This window comes from Prionailurus bengalensis, chromosome E2, assembly GCF_016509475.1.
Source record: "Prionailurus bengalensis isolate Pbe53 chromosome E2, Fcat_Pben_1.1_paternal_pri, whole genome shotgun sequence".
Taxonomy (NCBI): domain Eukaryota; kingdom Metazoa; phylum Chordata; class Mammalia; order Carnivora; family Felidae; genus Prionailurus; species Prionailurus bengalensis.
In genome coordinates, this window is record NC_057352.1 from 10,627,682 (window position 1) to 10,651,747 (window position 24,066).

At 44.1% G+C, this 24,066-nt stretch overlaps 1 protein-coding gene across 2 annotated transcripts in view; it reads right to left on the bottom strand.

Annotated features, from left to right (window-relative positions):
- The window catches only part of ARHGAP35 (Rho GTPase activating protein 35), a 125,924-nt gene that overhangs the window by 73,823 nt on the left and 28,035 nt on the right, over window positions 1-24,066 (bottom strand). For both annotated transcript variants that reach the window (XM_043600446.1, XM_043600447.1), the window contains exon 2: window positions 2,485-6,361. In XM_043600446.1, the coding sequence (XP_043456381.1) occupies window positions 2,485-6,168 (3,684 nt within the window). In that variant the 5' untranslated portion in view covers window positions 6,169-6,361. The remainder of the gene's footprint in view (window positions 1-2,484; window positions 6,362-24,066) is intronic.

Here is a 24,066-nt window from a genome sequence, read left to right on the forward strand (position 1 = left end):
GGTCTGGGCAAGAAGGATCCGTGCCATTTCCCCAGTGGTGTCTAGCATTCTGGCACCCGGGAGGTACTAACTGTATCTTCCATGACCGACTGGCTCTCCCCGCACGTCAAATAAATACTGTACTGCCGTGTCACGCCAATAAAAATCAGAAGCCAAATCCCCCACGTAGGGGTTGGCTTGGCATTCTCTGTCCTATGGTATCTTGCTTTTCCAGTAAGACAAGTGTCAGTCTGCTTTCTTAAGGCAGCAATTTTAATAGGAGGTTTGCCCGAACGAACGGGGAAGAGAATGAAGGCTGATCTCTGGATTAGGGTGACAAAGCAACTACACTCATTTCAAAGCACCATTTTCTGAGGCAGGAAAAGACAGTTTCACCTTTTACTCACACTTTCCAAAGGATACTCCTGAACTGGCTTCTGGCACGCTATGGCTCTTGGGCCAGAGGTGTCATTTTTATTTGACTTGAAGAGGTGTGGCCCGCATAACTAAGACGGGAAGTTAATCACTTCTTGCATGCTGACCCAGCAACCCAGGGTAAGGAAGTTCTAGGTTAGGAAGTGCTCTTTAAAAACAGGGTCCCCGGCCGTCTTCGGCTGAGCCTAACGTGTGCGCTCTTTAAAGCACAGTCTGTTTGGGAATGTGTCTTAAAAACATTATCTTCAACAAGTGTTAAAAATGTAGTCAGAAGTCAGAAGATCAGTTACAACTCAGTGTGCTATTATGCCACCTTCCTAATCCTAATTCCCAGGCGTGCAAACACCCCCACAAATTAAGACTGCCAGCATTCAGATAAGCTATTCTGGTAACAGTCTTCATCAGGAGTGGAGGAGGAAGAGAAGAAAGTCAAAACGTTAAAATGTTTGGATTCCAGGATCATTAAACAGGAGAGCTTTGAGGAAATACTGGGAGGCAGGTGAGGCTAACTTCAGACTTCATAAATACGAAAGGTTTTCAATGGGTCTGCCCATTACTAACCCTTGGAGGACAAAATACTGAAGGCAGATGAAGGAATCCAAGAGAAAAAACAAGGGGAAATCAAATAGGAGAATGCCTATGATATTTATTAATGTTCTGTTCGGGGCGGGCGGGGGGTGGGGTGGGAAGGGGAGGACAGAACACACAGCAATGCTGCCCTGCCCTTTCTAAAATTACACAGGTGAGGAAATTCTGGAAACTCCAGCCAATGGTGACTGGGAACCACTGTGTATGCTATGAGGGAACACAAAGTGAAGGTGCGCTCCCTGTGAGGGCCATGGAACCATGTTCCTCCACCTGCAAGGGCCCTCCTAACCAGTAAGAGCTGCAGAACTAGCCTCCGGGTAGTACTTCCTTTATGACAGAATTGTCAACTCTAGATCCTTCTGATTTGGTACGTCTTGTAATAACATAAGTTTTTGGCATCCTTTCTTCCAAAGTTCCCCGAAATGTTTTCAGACAAGTGACTTTGTTCTCTGCTGCTTCACGGTAGGGAGAGGAGGAAAAGCTTTCAATGCAGAGAAATCCTCATTCTGTATGTCACAAGGCTGGTCGTGGGCTAGCATATAACACACTTTTATTGTCCTGTCTCACCAAGATGTCTTTCTTTGAAAAAACAGAGTGTTTCCCTCTGCTCTAAATGGGGGGAAAAAAAGAAAAATCTGGGAAATACCTTTTCTATCTCAAATCTTAAGCCCAAGGGGACAGGGCACTCTACTTTGTAAACCACAATTCGAAACAAGATAAAGAGGATTCACCTGCTGCTGTTTCCTCTCCATCTGATGGCAGGCCTGACACTCATAACACATGCGGTTTACTTTCTTTCTCTTCTCCCCATCCTGCTTTGGTCCCTAAATAAAACCTGAAGCCGTCACAGCAACTCACTTAAAATAATGCAGCTGGAGGGCACTCCAATCTCACAAATAGGGGACAGGTTTATAACTCACAGTGGCAAGTAACTTCTTACTTTTCACTTACGTAAAGACCCTTCACTCATTCGCATATGCAAACAAAATAATCATCCAATTTTTCCTAATCTAAGATGCAGCAACCTTACGGGTCAGTGAGGGGAAAAAGGAGCTTTTAAGAGGCATACGGATGAAATGTTTGTCTAGCAGTCAGAGACTGAGCATGCAATTTTAGATTCTGGTGTTCACATAAAGGAAGAGCAAGCATATCGTCACTGGCTTGGCTACCTGTCAGGACACCGACAAGTTCTACACGATCTGCTCATTTTGGAATTACCTAACTCTTGTTCTGGACAAGGACAACTCAAACTCAGGCTGTCTATCCAAGGTCCTTACTACTCCAGAGCTGCCAGTGGTAGCAATCTGAGACACTGCCTACTTTTTTACACCAAGTCAGAGAGTAAATGCACACACCGACCAATTTTTTTTTAACCAGAATAAGCTGTCCTTGAAAAATCATCATCATCGTCATCATCAGTCAGCTCTCACCCAGACACTGTGCAAGCCACTCCTATGATTCATTCCTAAACTGGTGTCTTACCTTAGTGTTCCTCCGTAGACTGCGAAGAATATTCCTCCTCCTTGGGTCTTCGTCTGTTTCATATGGAATGACGGCATTGTCCCCTTTATAACCTTGAGATGCCTGATCCTCCTCTTTTTTCCGAATGGGCCCTAGCTCATCATCGCTCCCCACACTGAAGCTGGTTCGATAACTAGCAAACCTTCCTAACCGGCTGCATCTCGTCCTGTACAGCACGGGCTTGCTCACGATGGACACCTTGCGGCCTCGCTCTAGAGAGCTGGTGTCCATTTCACTGTCGGAACCGTTGCCACTGCCGTTGGACTGGGCTTTGTTGATATTCCGAATGGTGATGATTTTGCCTTGGGTGCTGTCATGGGGCACTGAATATATGTTTTCTTCTTCGTTCCTTGGCTTGACCACAGCATCCATGGGTTCAGCATAATCAGAAGGATCAAACCCATCCGGAGGTAGCCAGGTGCTAGAAGACACAGACTTCCTCTGCCCATCTCTATGGCCTTGGTCTAAATAAGACAGATCCCCCTTTGTGATTTCAAAATGGACAGGAGGCTTTGGTTTGACTGGTGGAGGTACTTTGTTGTTCAGTTTACTCTCAAAATTGCTCATGATGAACGACAGCCCATCATTTCCCTCCAGTTCCATAGAGAGCTTAGAATGGTCTTTGGACAGAGAGGGCAGTGACGTGTCTTCTCGAAACAAGCTATAAGAAGGGGGCTCGATATCCTCTTCTGAATCCTGCAGGTTGGAGTTGCAGAGTGGAGAGCCCGCTCGGGGGGAGTTAAACACCTCTTCCGTGGTGCTACAGGCCTCGGCAGCGTTATCGTACATATGAGTAGCCTCGATTATGTTCTTTTTATCCACCACATCCTTAAAAAATGGGTGGAAGATCTCAAGTTTGTGCTGGGGTTGGCTACAAGGGATGCTTGTGAACCTCCCGTCAATCTCTTGAGCAATCTCCTCCCCTTCGGTCAGCTGTTCCCGACTTAAGTCATTGTCCAGGACATCTACAGAGCCGTCAGTGAGTGCGACCAACTGAATGGGGATAATATCCTGCACTTCACAAAGAAAGGCACGTAACATAGCCAAGGAGGCCTTACGTTTGGCTGAATAAAAAACAATGTACCCATGGACCAACCGGCTTTTTCTGATGCTAAATGAGGAATGGTACGAAAGAATAGACAGCTCAATGCGCTTCTTGTGGAGTCCGATCGGTAGTTCAAGTAAAACAGAGTTGTTGCTTCCACAATGGGAAGACTTACAGGTCTGGGACTGAAGGACAGGATAGAGTATGTCATCTGCACTGAAAGGATCTCCACACATCAGACACATGACAATTCGCAGGTCAACGTCAGCCAGATCTTTGATGCTAGCAGTAGAACTGACCAGGTTTAAGTTACGCTTGGAGTCCAGGAGTCCCTTCAAAACTTGACTGATTTGCTTTTCATTAATGTTGCGTCCATAACCGATGCCAGCAGAAGCAGGGTCGAGAAAGACACACTGAAGTTTGCTAGCAATCTGCTGACCTTGTTGTATTAGGCTATGCAGGGTCTCTCCACTGGTGTCTCCTCTCTTGTTAACTAAGATCAACGTCAGGGGAAGATGGGCTAAATGGTTATCTCGCCTGCCAAGTGTGGACTCTCTACTCTTCTCTATACTCTCCACCACATAGGATAGAGATTCCTTTGAATTGTAAAGGCAGAGGCAGCCGTGGGGCTGAAATGTTGGCGTTTGGAAAGAGTTCACAGGAAGCCTGACATTCCCTTCTATCGGCCTCAGGGAAAGCTCATACATTTTACCATCTATCACATACTTATCATCATTTGTACAGAGAGCTCGAATCTCATTGGCCAACTCACGTGCGAGGCCATCTTTGCCTAAGATAACCAAGTTGATCCTATCAATGTTGGGGTCAGACAGTGAATTTTTCTGATTCCGGTCAGATGGTCGGATGAACCGAGAACTAATCAAGTGCTCGATCTTAGCATCCACACAAGCTGGGCAGCTAGGGCACGTTTCCTTGGTTGGGTGATACACAAAATGAATGTGCTTCAGGATAAGGGCATCACGCTCCGCTTGGAGTTTCTGTAATGCTTTAAATCGCTGTTCCTCCCCCAGAACATCCTGAATGACACCCATCTTCTCCTTGCTGGGCTTAGCATCCAGCTCCAGCTCATAAAACAACTCTGAATATTCCAAAAGCAGTTCCTGAAACTCTTCCTTTGCTCTGTCTATAATTTGCTTTTGGTGTTTGCCATAAATATCCATGTATACGGATTCTTCCAGCCACTGGTAGAAATCTTCGTTCATAATAAAACTACGGGCCTCTTCCCAAGGCTTTCCGGGAGTTATGAAGGGAGAGGTCTCCAGGTTTTCTTTAAATGCCCTTCTCATCTCAGCTCTTTTCCTCTCGTTCCGCAGCTTCTCTAAGTGGGCCTCGTACAGCTGCTCGGCAGGGACGGTATCCATCAAGTCAAAGGGAATCCGCTCATTCTCCATGTTGTCAATGTGGCTGGTGGCATCCCACGGTGTCTCTTCGAGCACAACAAACCACTTCAGGAATTCTGGCTTGGTCTCCAAGAGCTTTTTGGTTTTTATGCAGCTTAGGTGGTCTATTTCATCTAAATTGGGTATAAGAGCTTCAAAGGCTAACGGCAGGGCTGCGAGGTACAGCTTTCTCCTGCGCTCAATGTGCTCGTGCTTGAGGCGGTGGACGTGCTGGAGAAACAGCTTCTTGGCTTTCTGAGTACCTTCCAGGTAGACATAGTCCTGGTACTCAGGAGAGGCCTGCATCTTTCGGCTGACACTCGGCCAATTCTCGTTGTGGTTTTTCACAATGCGACTCACCAGCCACTCATACTTGTCTTTTGCTGTAGCTATCTGCTGACTCTGCTGCTTGAGAGCTTCAAAATAAGGAATGATTTTCGTCTTTCCCCGACTTTTATCAATGAGTTGCACTAAGGTGCTGAAAGCCAAGTCCACGTTTACGTTGGATCTTGCTGAGGTCTCCACAACCTGGAGGTTCTTTTTGCTTAAGGCAAAAGTATGTGCATCTCTAATGTACCGCTCAACGCCCTCATCACACTTAGTCAGGACCACCACTATGGGCTTTTTTGTTTTTGCAAGCTGATTGTAGAGATTGGACACAAACTTGAGCTGGTCATCAAAGTTCCTATTCATGCCCCTGCTAACGTCAATACCAAGAAGAAAACCATCAATCAGCAGCTTTCCATCTGGCATCTGTTTCTGCTCAAAGTCCTGCTCCAGCCCCAGCTGGTCAGTGCAAAAGTACATGAGTTTTTCAGCTGATGCGAGCTTGGTTGCAGCAGCTCTCTTGATATAGGGCTGCAGGGCCGTGCTACGATGAGGTTGAAAAGTCTGATCATCGATGAACTCAGTCTGCTCCACAATGTGCATCTTACATTCCACACAATCCTCCAGGGAACGGCTAACTTCTCCCCAGTAGAGAAAGTGGTCATTATTGACCACTCGCCCGCCAAAGTCACTGGTGCTGAGGACAGAGGTATGGTCCAAGTGAAACTCATCAGCACTCGGGCGCACGAAGCGGTTGCACAGGCAAGACTTCCCAATGCCGCACTGGCCCTTCTCCTTCTCGGTCCCAGACAATCCCACCACACTGATGTTGTAGGTGGGAATGCGGACATCTTGCTTTCTTGCCATCATCATCGTCGACACATCCTGCCACAATCGGCCACTTCCAAGATCAGATTAGTGTTTTCCAGTGGACCTGATGGTTTCCCCACATTATCAGTGGGGGCCGGCTGCCCACGAGGTGAAAGTGTCAGGTCCCATAGTGTTTGTACACCAGCACGAGGTCAGTTTTCACCACTTCTCATCGCCAGATAGTAAACATTTCTTCCTAGACGGGGGCGGGAGGAGAAAGAAAACCCATCAGCATCATAATTTTGGAACCTGATTTTAGTCGCTGAACTATAGCAAAAATCAATTTTCTCGTTCAACAAATACTTAAACACTAAATGTGCCAGGCCTCACGCTGAGTGAAGATGTAAGAGTAAGACTGACATCTATGTGCTCTCAATACCTCTAACAGAGGAAGACATACAAGTAAGCAGTTGTGCTGAGTGTTAAAACAAGACTTTGAGGGCTTCTTGGAAACATGGCTGATACCAGGGTTAGAGCAGAGTTAGTACAAGAAGAGCCTGGAACATCCTATTGTGCAGGAAAGGAAGTGCTTGAAAAAATGACAGGGCACCTCACAGACACAGGAGTCCACTTGAAGGGGATCCCACTGGTCAAATCTGAAACAATTTGAGCACCAAAATAATTAAAGACAGTAATGGATTATAACCCACTGCCAAAAACAGAAACCTGAGTTCATACTACTGGATCAGACAAGAATCATCACTTGATACCCCATCTAGGGGGAAGATTTTGATGAGAATCAGGATATCTGCACAGACCTGAGGTACCTCCTGATATGCTACTTATCAGCTGCAGAGGGAAGAGGTACCAAAAACCACTAATTATACAGTAAAGAAACTGCCTTAACACTTTGTTTTAAAATTTTTTTTTAATCTTTATTTATTTTTGAAAGAGCGACAGAGTGCAAGTGGGGGAGGAACAGAGAGAGAGAGGGAGACACAGAATCCGAAGCAGGTCCCAGGCTCCGGGCTGTCAGCACAGAATCCGACGCGGGGCTTGAACTAATGAACTGCGAGTCGGACGCTTAACCAACTGAGCCACCCAGGTACCCTGGGTTAACACTTTGGGTAATGAAAATTATCACCACCAAAGAGGGACAGAAGGACATCATGGGCCTCCAGATGTGGTACCCCCAAGAGGACACATTACTAAGCGGTGTGATGACCTAGAATGTATTCCCTCAACCGAATCACAAGGAAACATCAGATAAACAAAAGACGAGCGAGATTCTATTATGGGGGTTGGGCGGGGGGATGTAGTGCACACTCCATACTTCTCAAAAAGTATCCATGTCATAAAAGACAAAGAATGGCTATGTAAACATTCTAGATCAAGAGAAGCTAAAGAGACATCATAACTAAATGCAATTGTTTGAACCTAGAATGGATTCTGCATCAGAATGGGAAATACAGGACATTATTAAGTCATTAAACAACACTGGACTCTGAACGGAATATTATATAGAAGTATTTGATCGATGTAAATTTAGGAAGGTAACTACCATGTAAGTGAATAGGCCTACTCTTATAAAATACACACTGAAGTATTTGGGGGGAAAAGACCATAATGTGTGTGACTGGCCCAGAAAAAAATATGTATATACGTTGAAAGAAAGAATGCGCATGCGGTAAAATGTTAACAACAGGTAAATCTGGATAAGATATTCCTTTGTGCCATTTTAATTTTTTTGCAACTTTCTATAAATTTGTGATTGTTTCCAAATAAAAAGCATTTTTAAAAAGGTGTGACTACTGGGTGGTTTCCTTGACGAGAACAGAATAAGCTTCGTGAGGACAAGGTCCACCCCTTCTCGTTTACTTCTGTATCCTCAGCCTATGACACGGTGCTTGACACGAAGATTTACTGAAGGAATGAGTCAGGGAATGACTATGAGGGCATATTACACCCAGTGTTTTGATTGAGGAAGGCCTTTCTGGAGGAAGTTCCACCTCAGGAGAAACCTGAAGTAGGTGAAAGAAACACGGAGACTCGTCTCTGCAGAAAAAGGCACGGCCCCTCGAGTCATGTGTGGGGAGCGGATGGGTGAGATGCATTAGAAGCAGAAATCAGATTAAACCTCTTTCAAAGAGTCTGCAGTCTTTCCCGAAGGCTATGGGGAACCACAGAACGTGGCTGAAGAGTGGCACCTTAAAGGACCTAAAGTATGAAGAGGTGAAGTAATGCAACGTTATGATAGTATCTTACGATGTCTTTAGCGACCTCCTGGTTAACAGAAATCAAATACATAGGCCTCGGCTGTCTCCACATAAATGGTCTTCCGGCTACTATTGCTTATACTGCACTGCCGTCTACTCACACGTGCAAATATGACCACGCGACGGCTGAACATGTAGCCAAATGAACAGTCCCCTGAGATAACTCAGTTTAAAATAAAGAGAACAGGGGCGCCTGGGTGGCTCAGTCGGTTAAGTGGCCGACTTCGGCTCAGGTCACGATCTCGAGGTCCATGAGATCGAGCCCCGCATCGGGCTCTGTGCTGACAGCTCGGAGCCCGGAGCCTGTTTCAGATTCTGTGTCTCCCTCTCTCTCTGACCCTCCTCCGTTCATGCTCTGTCTCTCTCTGTCTCAAAAATAAATAAACGTTAAAAAAAATAAAATAAAATAAAGAGAACAATTTTCTTTTGAATCTCGGTCATGGCTGGTAGGAATCCAGCATCTCCACAACCTGAATATATTTTTGTGAGCCCTTCTCCTAAGAGATGCCACAGGAAATCACATCACCATACTTTATTCTAAGAAGAGGGGGTGATGAATGAGAGAGGAAAGTTGTCCCCTATGATGATAACCTCAAAAGGTCACAGACCTTTCCCAAACATCCCTTTATCTTCCCTCGATAACCGAGAAAGCCAAACCCTCCGTGGAAACAAAACGTGCCTACGTGTGGTATGTAAAAATGATTTGACCATTGTCAAGACAGAAATCTCGATGATTATAAGCAATCACCTCCAGAAACCTAATGGCATGCTCCTAAAGAAGCCAAGGTCCAGATTTCAGCAGAAACAAGCAGACATCCATGTGAAAGATGGATCCCCATCCTCCACTTCCCCAGGCGACTGCTTCCTTAGGTAAAATTGTAAGATGTTTACACACATCCCCTGAAATACCCAAATAGCAAAGATTCATACGAAATCACAGTGCTTTTGCTTATTACTTGTAGTACACATACACACAATTTTGTTTCCACCTCTTGGGAGACTCAGGTTTGACAGAGCCTCAGATAGGAATGCTGATGAAAGTGTAAGTCAGGGGTGCTCCTGTCACAGAGCCCTTCTCCGTCAATTCCCCATCCCAGAGTCTGGCAGGACTCAAGGCCACCTACTTGATCAATCCTGAAATGCAACTTGGTGACAGGGTCCCACTTCAAGTGACTGCTGCACGCAGCTGGCAAATCATCCCCCTTATTCTCTGTAAAGTGGGTCGAATAAGCTCTCTCTTCACAAAAATCCCAGGAAAACAAAACACCAAACCTGCTCTTGAACCTCAAGAAATAGAGACGGCAGCTCAACTCTGAACTAAGCTAAAATGTATTCTCCAAACCTTGTTTGGTCAGTTTCTTCAGCGCATGATATTCTGTGCCGCCCATGCAAGTCAACGTCTCCGCTATCTGAAGGACGCTAAAGACAGAAAGCAACAACTCTCGACCCTCAAGAATGTAGCAACTCATATTTTAAACCCAGAATGCTGCTGACTACACTAAAAAAGCTACCAAACAATGAGAATCAGCTGGCAAAGGAATGGTTAATTTGGGGACACCTGGTAACTTTCCACTTGGTAGAAATCGAATAGGTTCCCCGGTAGAAGCACACTCTTCTTACATGCCTGTCTTTGATGTCTGGATAATGCAGTTTTACTAGTTCCTCAATTGGACTGAATTACACGGTAAACAAAGACTGTTATAAATCTAAGAACGCTGCAAACACTTGGTTTAAAGGAAATAACTCGAAGTGCTTGGTCACAAACACGTTCAACTTTTCTAAGAGGTGGATTTAAAAAAAATTAGCTGAGTCACTAAATTTAATGATCTTAAGGCCACAAAGAAAGAGAAAGTAGAAGATGGGGCATGTCCGAGACTTTGCAATATCTTTAGTTTACATCTGATAGGAACCGGTGTTCTTAGTGGGCCACCAAACTCCTCAAACGGCAAAATCCAAATGTCCATTCTACTAATTTGCCAATATTAGTCCTTTGAAAACTGAAGAGTTACAGCAGAGGGGGAGAAAGTATTCTTTAAACTGAAACGACTTCTATCTTCAAGTTTTAGACAGCCAGTTGTATTAGAAAAACTAAACCCTAATATTTAGTAGTTTTACACCACAAGTCAACTCCTTCAAAAAGGAAAATACTTCAGGGGCACCTGGGTGGCTCAGTCGGTCGGGCGTCCGACTTCAGCGCAGGTCGTGACCTCACGGTCTGTGAGTTCGAGCCCCGCATCGGGCTCTGTGCTGACAGCTCAGAGCCTGGAGCCTGCTTCAGATTCTGTGTGTCTCTCTCTAACCCTCTCCTGCTCATGCTCTGCCTCTCTCAATCTCAAAAATGAATAAATGTTAAAGAAAATTTTTTTTTCGAAAAGTAAAATACTTCAGGAACATCTTCAGTTTTTGTTACAAATATATGCAGCACTACAACATAACGCAAACAACTGAGAGCTCTTTCAGAACCAGCCACCAGACTTCCGGAGTTACTTACTTGACTTATTTAACCACTATACCAGCTCCCCAAACAGTGTCTCAACTGGAAGGTAGGGGGGTGTTTTCTTTTTTAACACCTCTACAAAACTTAGGGCAAGAAGTGGCAACATTCCCAAGATAGTACACATTTCAAAGGACACAGAAATGCCACTGTGATCCAGCACTACTATGACTGCTAAAGTTCATACTGTCAACAGCTCCATCAGCACGCGTCCCCCCCACCTCCCGTCTTACCCCCAAGAGGAAATGTTTCTGGGCTCTGTGATCTGGAATGTCCCCTAAGACACAGATCCACCACTATTACCCATAACCAAAACTACTGTCTCTATCTCTGAGAATAGTCAAATTCTGAAGATGCATTTGGTTTCAAACAACCACGTATAGAATACCACACCAAACTAACGATACTATAATATTATACGGTAATTATATAATATTACACAATAATAAAGTAAAGAAATAATTTCATAAGGAGTTGCTAGCAAAAAGGAAGTAGAATACTTGGTACTATAATTTTTCTTAATCCCAATAGAGGAAGGGAATGGAAATATGCATTGTAACTAACAAAGCAAAGAGCATTTTCTAAACCTCCTTAATACCTCATACTTCTCACCACCTTAAATTTCTGAATAAGTTTTCAAAGCTATGAATACCATCAGCAGCTGGTTAAAAGATCAGCATTAAGTAGATACAAGACTCTTATCTATGGGAGAGAGGAAATGCAAAAGGGGGGATCTAACTGGAAAACATTTTTCTTGTGAGAGAGACTCCAAAAGGAGAATTTTCTAGAGGAACAGATTTTCCAAATGAACCAGGAAGGATGGAATATAAAAGCTCCAGTAAGAAGAAAACACAACTCTATGGTCTACTGAACCACCAAACTTAAACAAGATGGTCTTTTTTTAAAAGAAAAAATTTTTAATTATTTATTTTTGAGAGAGAGAGAGAGAGAGAGAGAGAGAGAGAGAGACACAAAACATGAACAGGGGAGGGGCAGAGAGAGAGAGGGAGACAGAGAATCTGAAGCAGGCTCCAGGCTCTGAGCTGTCAGCACAGAGCCTAACGTGGGGCTCAAACCCATGAACCATGAGATCATGACCTGAGCCAAAGTCAGACATTCAACCGAATGAGCCACCCAGGTGCCCCACAAGATGGTCTTTCAATGAGAGAATCAATTCACACCTGTCAGAATGGCTAAAATCAAAAACACAAGAAACCAGTGTTAGCAAGGATGTGGAGAAAAAGAAACCCTCTTATACGGTTAGTGGGAATGCAAACTGGTATAGCTACTGTGGAAAACAGTATGGAGGTTCTTCAAAAAATTAAAAATGGAACTACTCTATAATCTAGGAATCACACTACTGAACACTTAACTGAAAAACACAAAAACACTAATTCAAGGGATACATGCACCCCATGTTTATCACAGCATTATTAACAATAGCCAAATTATGGAAACAGCCCAAGTGTCCATCAATAGATGAATGAATAAAGAAGATGTGGTATAAACATATAATGGAATATTATTTAGTCATAAAAAAGAATGAAATTTTCCATTTGCAACAACATGGATAGAGCTATAATGCTAAGCGAAATAAGTCAGAGAAAGACAAACACCACATGATCTCACTCATGTGGAATTTAAGAAACAAAAGAGTAAAGGAAAAAAAAAGAGAGAGAGAAACCAAGAAACAGACTCTAACTAGAGAACAAACTGAAAATTACCAGAAAGGAAGTGGGGGGTGGGGGACAGGGGAAATAGGGGATAGGGATTAAGGAATACATACAGGGGCGCCTGGGCGGCTCAGTGGGTTAAGCGTCAGGCTTTGGCTTGGGTCATGATCTCGTGGTTGGGGAGTTGGAGCCCCATGTCGGGCTCTGTGCTGACAGCTCAGAGCCTGGAGCCTGCTTTGGATTCTGTGTCTCCCTTTCTCTCTGCCCCTCCCCCACTCACGCGTGTGCTCTCTCTCTCTCTCTCAAAAATAAACATTAAAAAATTTTTAATAAAAAAATAAATAAAATAAAGTTTATTTAAAAAAAGAGTACATATGTATCATGATAAAATAAGATAAAATGATTTAGAAACAAGATAGTCTTTAAAAACCCAAAGGTTTCCATTTTTATATTAATAAATGTAGAGTGACTTTTCTGAAGGTTTTTGTTTTTCCTTTAAAAACTTTACATAACTCACAGAAGAAAAGTGAGAAGTGAAGTCCAAGGTCCTCATTCAACCAATTCAATTATCTGTGAAATCCAGATAAACTTACAGAACCTTAAAGTTAGAGATGTGCACAAATGATGTGACAGGGTTATTCAGCTATACATGGGAATTATAACCTTTATGAACCTGACTGACAGAGGGAGCCTTCGTTTCCTCTGTTGAGTTTTGTTGGAATGTGAAGCAATACCCTTAATTCTGCTCATCTCTTTACCACATGAAGAGTGTCGTAGGAAACGACTACATCAAACTCAACAAGCACAGAACAGCCTCCGATACTGAATAGAAGAGAAAGGTAGCCACTTGATGGCCCCAGTGACAGCAGGTAAAGTCTCTCTTCCTTCCTTCACAGTATTTCAGATGGGTTAGCCATTTTTCTATTACTCTATAGTCTCTAATCTTTAGACCTGAGAACTGAATCAATCAAATCGCTTGTTTAGAAAGCTAAGACAATGTGAAGAAACAAAGAAGAAATGGGGCACTGTCCTTGCTGATGAGAATCTTCTGATTTACTTCACATACAATATTTTACTTAGAAAAACAAAAACAAAAACTTAAGCACAAGACAAAAAAGGGCACAGACCATTTCCTGGGATCCAGAGGAAGAGGAGATCATTCAGATCTCGAGGGGTCAGAGCAGAAGTGAAATTTGAATTGGTACACAAAAGACTGGCAGGGCTTGGAGGGATGACCCAGGCGTTCTAAAGACGTGAAAGGGCGAGAATAATGGTGACCAAAACGGAAAAGCACCGGACACGTTTTGGGACAGACTGACTGGAACAGTGTTCATGGGCGGTAGAAAGCGAGAAGGGCAGCAAGGACTCAGACTATTTGAACTCGTGAGAATCCAATATGACAATCTTTGATCCCACCAACGTTATTTATTAGTGGGAACACTACTACTTTAAACTCCTCGTCTGACAAACTAACACCGTCTAAGGAGTCGATCGGTCTAAGGAGCTGATCTCCTAACTTGAAAGAAAGCTCCATTTGAATATGGCAAATTCTATTTCTATTCAGTTTAACGCAAATTAAAATAATAAAATGGGGAAGGGGGCAGAAAATATAGATTTACAAAGGCAGCAAAGAGGAAATATTTGCCCAGAAGAGTACTGGAGGTTGCCCCACTACTACAGGCTACACACACCTACTTCTGTTTAATGTAGGAGGGAGGATTTCCTCATAACCACGGAATCTCACTACATCCCCAGGGCTCTGGCTACAGGAAATCTCTGAAATGGGTCATCTGGATCTTTGGAAAGACTGATTTAAGTGTTTAACCATCTGGTCTTGAAACATGCAATCTCATGCAACAGACGGGCTATTCTGGGACACTGGATATGTACCGGCATTCAGCTCTCACTATGCCCTATGCAAACTCAATGGACAGCACTCTCCAGAGGGCCCAGTGAGAAAAACCAAAAGCAGTTTTAAAGCACTGGTATCTTAGATGTCTGTTTGCAAAACAATGTGGCCTAAAGTTAATTTTTAAAAGAGCAGCTATGAAAGATTCTCTTCCATTCCATTTGTAATTTTGGCAAATGTCTCTTCCTGCTCCTCTCGATTCATTTTCTCCCCAAGCCCTAGTAAAGAAAGTTACCTCTAAATTCCAGGGTAGGGGCACCTGACTAACTCAGTCGGCAGAGCACATGACCCTCGATCACGTTGAGGTTGTTGAGTTTGAGCCCCGCGTTGGATGTAGAGATTACTTTAAAAAAAAAAAAAAAAATCACATCAAATCAAATCTGAATTCCAGGGTAAAAAAACTATGCCACTATCTTACCATCCTCGGCAGCCCGCACTGAAGAAACCAACCAGCCCATTTTTCACCCTGACACAGTTCTCATGCTCTGAGGTGTGCGAACTCTATGCGCGGGTCCCAAAGAAATAAAATTTCTAAGGCAAGCTATTCACAGGATGAAATCAACTTCCCCTGATGAATGAAAGGGGCTGCTTTCAGCAGAAGCACTTCCTTAAACTTTATCCTCAGCAGGTTTCTACCAGGTAGCTCTAGAGTTCTAATCAAGCTATCTGATCAAAGCAACTATAAACAAAGACAAAACCAAAGGCTGAGAAATCTTTTTCACTGATGCAGCAGGATTTCCCTGGGTTACCTATACCAAGAACAACAACAACAACAAAACAGGATTTCTCGATAAGCTGTAAAAATATTCCAAGCCAAAGGAAACTCAAAACCAAGGCCAACGCAGTCCAACAAGTCTTAGGATCACAGCCTACTTACCATTAAATGCAGTGAGCTGAGATTCTTAGGAAACCAAGAAACAAAAACACAGCCAAGTCTTACCTTTGAATTTCCTGGTATTCAGATCGATTCTACACTTTTTGAAATGGTAAAGAAAACCTGTATTATTATTTCAGCAGTTGCTTCTGAGCACTTACGATCTAATCTATTCCGGTGTTTTTGTTTTTGCTTTAAACTAGAAAAATTTTGTAAATGATCCTCTCCATAAACATTTCTCTGAATGTGTGAGAATGGAGGCACCATCCAGCCAAATGTGCCTTGCCAACAGAGGACAGTGCTAAAGAAACAGGCATTTCTGTCAAATTGGGGAAAACAGGTCAGCTTATTTTCAAGTCCAACAGTAAGCCTTGTTATTCTATTCCCCTGATGGCATTCTAAGAGGACATGAGGATTTCAGCCCATTATTTCTAATTATTCTTCACTCCTTGTTTGAATTATTCTATAAATTGTCAGTCGTAAAACAGGCTACTGTAAGTAATAAAAGCCAGGCCACATGCATAAACTTTTAAAAAAAGAATGGTTTTATTTTACCTAAAGCACCTGTACTGAAGATAAGGACAAGGGTCACAAAGAGACAGAGGCAACAGAATCAACTTCTATATCTGAATCGTTCCTTTGGAACAATTTGGATCCACAGATTAAAGAACCAACTTAGGATCACACCAGCAAAATCCATACTCATGGCCATCTTTTCTACTTGCCGGTCTCCACATTTACTTACACATTTGCCTTATTTCAAATGAAGCTAAAAACAGATGTCTGAGAGAGATGAAAAAAATTAACACGTGCAAGAAAAAACATGCAAAAGGGCCTGGAATCAGCCCAAAATTGTGTCCTAAGCTCAATTAATCATATTTGAAGATCTGCTACATTGAGGTGTGTATCCCTGTCTTCTAGAAGAGATGAATATTTGAGTTAATACGTGTAAAGCAAACTGGATTTTCTGAATGAAACGATGTTACACGTTGGCACTATTAACAAAAAGTTATTACGGAAAACATTATTTCCTGTTCAAGTATTTATCACCTCAATATCTGACAAGCGTACTTCAGGTCCCTACTTTGAGGCTAGGAAAGGGGATATGGTGGGAAAAGGGTACAAGTGAAGCTTCTGTTTTATTCCTTGACTTGGGTTGCTTACACGGGAAGTCATTTCGCAATTGTTCACCCTGTGCAGGCTTTACACGCTTCTCTGTCCACTTCTGTGAAAGCACGCAATCAGAGAAGTGAAGTGGCACGGGCACCTCACACGGCCAGCAGGTCGAGCCGGCCCTGTACCGACACAACCCTGTGCTCAACCAACACGAGCAAGCACTGCAATACTCGCCCCCTTCTACACGAGGCCTCCGCCCGGGATCATGTCAAACAGGTGACTCTAATCCTCACGGGAGCCAGCGAGAAGTGCTGAGAAGCAGTGCCCTGGAGAGCCCTGGATGTAACCGGCAGTTCTTCAGGGCTGTGCAGAAGGCTGAACGGGTGGCACAACAGACCTTCCAGCCTTAAAACAGAACAACTCAATTTGATCTGTTTTATATTGTTGGGATCCCACGTACAACAATTCTTTTTGATTTTGTTTTAATGTTTATTTACTTTTGAGAGACAGAGAGAGAGACAGAGGTGCAAGTGGGGGGATGAGCAGAGAGAGAGGGAGACACAGAATCTGAAGCAGGCTCCAGGCTCGGAGCTGTTCAGCACAGAGCCCGATGCGGGGCTCGAACCCACGGACCATGAGATCATGACCTGAGCTGAAGTCAGACACTCAACTGACTGAGCCACCCAGACGCCCCCATAAAACAAACTTTTTAAAAGTTCTATGGCTGGGGCGCCTGGGTGGCTCAGTCGGTTAAGCGTCCGACTTCGGCTCAGGTCACGATCTCGCGGTGTGCGAGTTCGAGCCCCGCGTCGGGCTCTGGGCTGATGGCTCAGAGCCTGGAGCCTGCTTCCGATTCTGTGTTTCCCTCTCTCTCTGCCCCTCCCCCATTCATGCTGTGTCTCTCTCTGTCTCAAAAATAAACGTTAAAAAAATTAAAAAAAAAAAAAAAAGTTCTATGGCTTTTTTTTAAGAATAATTAAAAATTTTTTTTATTTATTTGACAGAGAAAGCACGAGTGGGGGATGGGCAGAGAGAGAGGGGGAGAGAAAGAGTCCCAAGCAGGCTCTGCACTGTCAGCATGGAGCCCCGATGCAGAGCTCAAACTCACAAACCGTGAGATCATGACCTGAGCCAAAGATGGATGCTTAACCAACTGGGCCACCCCGATGCCCCTCTCTATGGGTTTTTTTAAAAGCTCAAAAAACTTCATGGTTTGAAAAGCCATTTAATGGTCAGACATTTGGTGGTCTGATTCCCAAGATTTTGCCAAGAGACAAGAGAGTCAAAAAGAGCCTCCTGATCCATCCCCCAACCCCTTCTTTTCTTCCTCTCATTCAGGAAACTCATCCCGATTAGTGACTACTGAGATCAAGGAAAAAGAAACAACTCAGTTAGAAATGGAACTCGTCCAGAATCCAGGCCTCCTCTGACAATGCCCCACTCCTTTGCCCCCCAGGTCCTGTCTTCCTACTGTATCGTGCTGTCCCGGCCAGAGAACTGAGTGGAGGGCCCAAGACATGGACGGCAGGAGAGGTCAGGGGCAGATCCGTGAAGGACACAGTTACACTAAGGAGAGTCTGGACTTCATTCCGAGGAAGCCCCAGGATGCTGGACAAGAACGGCGTGGTCAGGTCTGGGTCGAAAAGGGGAATTCTGAGAGCAATCCGTACACTCTCATCCTCCCTCCAAATCTGTCTATTTTACCCTCACCCAGTGGGTAAATGCTTCCCGTGTAAAGGCCACTTCGAACCTGGTCATAATAAGCACTGTGAAAAACAACTGCTCACGATGGAAACGCTGACACAGTGGTGGTGTAAGACGCCCCTTTGAAAAGCCTTGTCAGGGCCCAGTCTTTGTAATTTAGTGGTGGCTCACAGGAAGCGCCTGAGAGCCAGATTCTTTCTGACTGTGCTCAAGGCCATAATTTCCTTCCCATACTTAAACCAATGACCCTGTGTCTCACTGTCAAGGGAGTCTGCCAAAGGGAGAGGGCAGATAAATAAGAAGCAAAATCTGAAGAAAACTGGCCACTTTGCAAAAAATTCCTAGGATTCTTCTTGGGATTAACAAATTTAAAAGGACTTCTAGATGAACGGATCTGTTTCTCCAAATGAAAAGCCCCTGGAAGGCAGAGCTGGGGAAATGACAGCCAACTCCTTCAGGTAACAGATGCGGAAGCTGAGGAGGAGAAAGGAAGGAAGTCACACAAGCCGCTGTCAGACCTGTGCTCTAACAAAGCAGGGCCTCTCTCCCACCTCCAGCTCCCACCCCAGAGTGGTTTCCACACACCCCTCTCTGCCATGAGATGGTAAGATTAATGAAGATCATAAAATCAAAAGGGAAAGGGGGCAAAAAGGAGTGACATTTGGCCAGTTACCACGTATGACAGCTACTATCTCCGCCCTTCACCACGTGTGTATTTTCACCAGGTTCTGCTACGTGTTCTGTACAGTACCTAACTACCACCCATTACTTCAAGATAAATTTCAAACTATAAAACACGTCCTGTTGGGGAGTCCAAAAATAACTAAGAAAACACTTGTGATCATGTAAGCAACTTACTAAATGGCATTTTCTAAAAAATGCTAGCTACATGATTTTCCCTTAGATAACAGACCAGAATAGTAACTAGTTCCTCCTTATCAACCACCATTCCTTGAAAGTCCTCAGCCAGTAATTTTCATGAAGATCAATGAGTCACCTCTTATCACTACTTCAGGCCTCAGACTTAAGAAGGAAAACAGGTCCAGCCTACCCTTCCATGACAGCTGTCCTACTAGAGGAAATCACCTTGACCTCATGTGTTTGGCTGCTGTTCAGGAAACCAGGTCTGAGTTAAAATTCTCAAAAATACACTCACTTTGGGTAACAGCATACCCTTCTCAGTCATATATGCATAGAATGCCTGCCCTATTTCTTCCCGACATAAACCCACTGAGGGTCTAGGGACCTCAATTTCCAGTCTCCAAGTTACACATGATCCTAAGAACATATTGCAGGTACATTCTTTGTAAAGTCTTAAAATCAAAGTACAACAAATAGCTACTGTTGATTTCTAACTCACATTAGAAAGAATGGAATAGGAAAGTACACCACCATTATAAAACCTTATCAACAGACTGATTTTGACTACCCACAGCATCGACTATGTTAAAATCTTAAATGAAAATTGTTATCTCATGGCTAACGTGACTACTACGGTCTGCAGGAGGAAGAGGAGATTCGGTGATGAACAAACATGATTCAACTCAGCTCCTTCACTTCTGCACGTATCTCCCCAACTCCTTGGACCGCTCCCCTGCTCCTGCATCCGCTATTTTGACTTTCTGCTCAGAGCCGCTGTGTAAGAGAGCCCATAAAGGGATTTAATTTTGCTGTCCCTAAAAGGACAATCCCTCTGGCAATCAAACCCCCTCAAGAGTGCAGGTGTCAGCATGTAAATAAACTTCTATAACTTATCTGCACCAAAGTGCCCTATCCAAAACACCAACCCCTCTTTCAGTCTTCTCCAGCAAGGACATTCCAGGGTACATACACTTGGATGAAGAGATGATCCCCACCTGCCTGAGCCCTTTTGCCCAGTAAAGAATCATACACAGTAAGGTGGGGTTTCTCTCACTGTTGTTTCTTTTCTTCTTCTTCTCCTTCTTCTTTTTGCAAAGGGTGGGCTTGTTTCGTGTTAACTTGTCAGTCCTTGAATTTATATATTCCTCCACTGTCTTACTGGAGTGGGCCGTTGCAAAGACAGCAATTACAATCTATGTATCGTGGCTTGTCAAGTGTTACAAAAGTTCAAAAACTGAGTTCAAAACTGGGCTACTGACTCCATTTTCCATATTGACTATGTAACAGAAAGCCCAACTCAACCAGTTAAATCACGAGCACTAAAAGCCTAGTCAGGAGCAATCAAAAGGCAACTGAGCTTGAAAGCTGTACGTCCACATTCCACACTGTTAAGGCTGCAACAAGCAGATGGCACGGACAGAGCTGGAATGTGTTCAATATAGCCTTCTCACGCCCCTTCTCCATCCCCCCTCCAAAACCCATATTCCTACGAGCGCAAGCCTCACTCTATAATCCAATACAGTAAGGCCAGTGTTGTCTGGAGTCACTAAGTTTTATATATGCTTGCTGCTAATTAAAGACCATTCAATTTTAAGAACTTAATAAAAAGGCCATAAACCTGTATCATTCTACAAGAATGCCAAGAATGGTAAGTAACCAACTAATATTCTTCCAAAGTGACCTGTATTAAGGGCTGCCTCTCCAACTGTGCCAACTAACATGTCAAGAGGCAGAAACATTCCTGTCACAGGCTACTCCCATTTTGAAAAGCAAAGGCAAGTGAAAAGGCCTTCTTCAAGTTACCAAAGCAACTCAAGGGCCTACAGTGTAAGTACTAGCGCAAACAGTCTGAAAAGTGGCAAAATCAGAGTTTAAAAACCCTGGCACTTACGGTGCCAGCAAATGATTCAGAAGAATTCTGAGAAAGGTAACATTAGCATTTTAGTGGCAGAACATTTGGAGAGTAGCCAAGGGACCTGGACTTTCTCTCTAACTAGGTCATTAAATCTTGCAGGTGGGGAGGGCGGGGGAGGCACACACAGATAGAAACTAGTTAAATGGCATCTCAGAGCCAAGCTATCTTGACAGCTTTCATCCGTCAGCAGGATCACTGGACAATAATGTTCTTCAAGGAGACAGGTAGGTCTCTTGGGGCTAATGACAACCTAAGTGCACACAATTATAATCAGACTGATAACGATCAATCCCTACCGCTGGAATGTACACTCAAACTCAACAGCTGAGAGAGAGAATCTATCTGCTGCCAGGGAAGCTAGATCACCTGGATCCCCACAGCCTCAAGTGTTCCTTCCCACGTCTGCTCTTGCTTTCTGCAAACCACACTCTGTAGAACAGCAAATGATCTTTTTGAAGTGCATCTCTGATCTTGTCAATCCTCTGCTTACAACCCCTCCGAGCCTCTCTGCCCTTCTACTAAAACCTCAAATTCTTATACATCCCCAAATGTGATCTCATCTCCACCACTGTACCTTTTTCTCACTAGACTCTAACTACTGTGGCCTTCCTCCAGTTCCCTGGATGCCCCACTTATTTATTCTCATTCAACCATTCAACAAAAAATTACTGAAGTATTTTTATAAATTACCTACAATTGTGCCAGGCACTGTCCTACACACTGGGGATACAGCAATGAACAAAAGAGACAAAGATCCTTGCTCACACTCTACCAAGGGGAAACAGAATCAGAAAACAAAAAAGTGAGGGAGTTAAATAATGTGGGCTCTGGAAGGACCGTTCCAGGCAGAGTAAACCTAACTGCAAAGGCTCTAGGGACGGGTAATAGTTTTCTTTTCACATGTTTCTTGTTAAATTGTTAACTCCAAGATGGGGATTTAATGTCTTATCTTTTTTTTTTCTTAGTGTTTATTTATTTTTGAGAGAGAGAGTACACCAGCTGAGGAGGGGCAGAAAGAGAGGAAGAGAGAGGATTTGAAGCAGGCTCTGCACTGTCAATGCAGAACCCGGTGCAGGGCTCGAACTCACCAACCATGAGATCATGACCTGAGCTGAAATTGGATGCATAACCAACTGAGCCACCCAGGTGCCCCTCTATTGTCTTATCTATTCTGCTCTCCATCCAACCTCAGCACTGAACATAATGCCTGGCTCAATAATTACCTGCTAAATAAATGGGATAAGTGGATCAATTTCTTTTTTTTTTTTTTTTTAATATTTATCTTTGAGAGAATGCAAGCAGGGGAGGGTCAGGGAGAGCGGGGGACAGAGAATCTGAAGTGGGCTTTGCGCCCACAGGCTGACAGCAGGGAGCCTAATGTGGGGCTCAAAGTCACAAACTGCAAGATCATGACCTGAACCAAAGTCGGACACTCAACCAACTGAGCCACTCAGGTGCCCCAAGTGAATCAGTTTCTAAAGAAAAAAGAAGAAAACCCCACAAAACTTACAAACCAAACCAAAACAACAAATGAACCAGAAAAAAAGCCAAAAAGGTGTACCCAACAAATAAAAGTGTTACCTCAAGTTATCAAAGGTGCCTGCAGAAGTTACAAAGACTTCAAATACACGGTTTATGATTAGAGTGAATTTAGTGCCACTTAAAGAGATATCCTAATAACAACGAGTCTTACCAAGGAATCATCCCAGGAAGAGGTAAAAGCATAAAAAGAAAGAGCAAGAACCTTCAAAGATATAAAGTAATCAAGACATTCAAATGATGAAGAAAACCAGAATTCGTTATTGACTCCAATGGCCTGCCCCAGCCCACTGCCAGCTATGCCAGTCAAAAAGCTGATCGGATGGACTGTTCCCCCCCACCCCCAACTCCACTATCGCAGCCTTCACCGTGCCCTTTGCATCACAAAGCCTGGACTAAGGGCAGTTTCCTCACTGGTCTCTCCCAGGCCAAAGCACTGTGTACTGTGCTCCATGTTAATTTTAATAGTCTTGGGGCGTCTGGGTGGCTCAGTCAGTTAAGCGGCCGACTTCGGCTCAGGTCATGATCTCGCAGTCTGTGAGTTCGAGCCCCGCGTCGGGCTCTGTGCTGACAGCCTGGAGCCTGTTTCAGATTCTGTGTCTCCCTCTCTCTGACCCTCCCCCGTTCATGCTGTGTCTCTCTCTGTCTCAAAAATAAATAAACATTTAAAAAATTAAAAAAAAATAATAATTTTAATAGTCTTTGTCACATCTCCACCCCAATTTGACTCCAATCTACCTTTCCAACCTCTTCCAACTATCCTTCAACAAGAACTCCACACTCCAGATAAACTGTTCCCTGAAAATGCCTTGTACATTCCTGCTTCCAAACCTCCACACAGGCTGGACCCCTTATCTGGAATCCCATTACACCTCTCCCCTTTCTGAATGCTATCAGTTTAAAATACTGCCTCCTCTTCCCGTCTCCACTATGACATATTCATCATCCCCAAGCAGTCACAGCATTCATTCGGCCACACTTGCGCTTTCTGTGCTTTTCTCTGCATCACCAGAACTGAAAGCCCGCAAACCACATTTCCCAGACCCCTTTCCCAGCTGGCTTCCAGGTAGGTTCTGCCAAAAGCGGGAGACTGGATGTCAGGAAGAGGGAGCCAACACTCTTCCTGCTTCTGGTCTGTCTGCAGCAGCAAGCAACTGTGGAGGGCTGCAGACAACGGCACACAGCACAGGCTCCGCATCCTCAGCCGGGTGCTGGCTCTTGGCTTCCTGCTGAGCTGCGGCAAAAGAGCAAAAGAGCTCCGGCAGCAGCTCTCCAGTCGGAGGTTCCAGCCCAAAGGCAGCTAGCTTCCTCATCTTTGGGTAACGACCCCCTGTCTCCCTTTTGCTTCTCTCCACACACCATCTTTTCCTCATTTTGCTCCTCCAGGCCTTCCAACACCTCCGGAACGGATCTCTCGCATTTAAATCCCTCTCTGCTTGACACAGCTAGAGTGGAGTTTCCACTTTCCTGACTGGACAATAACTGATAGAACAGCAGATGACGAGGAAATAAAAATAGCAGCATCAACAAAGATGGAAAATGAAATATAAACTGGCCAAAGATGACTACCAATTTTTAAAAATCCCATAGAATGAAATCC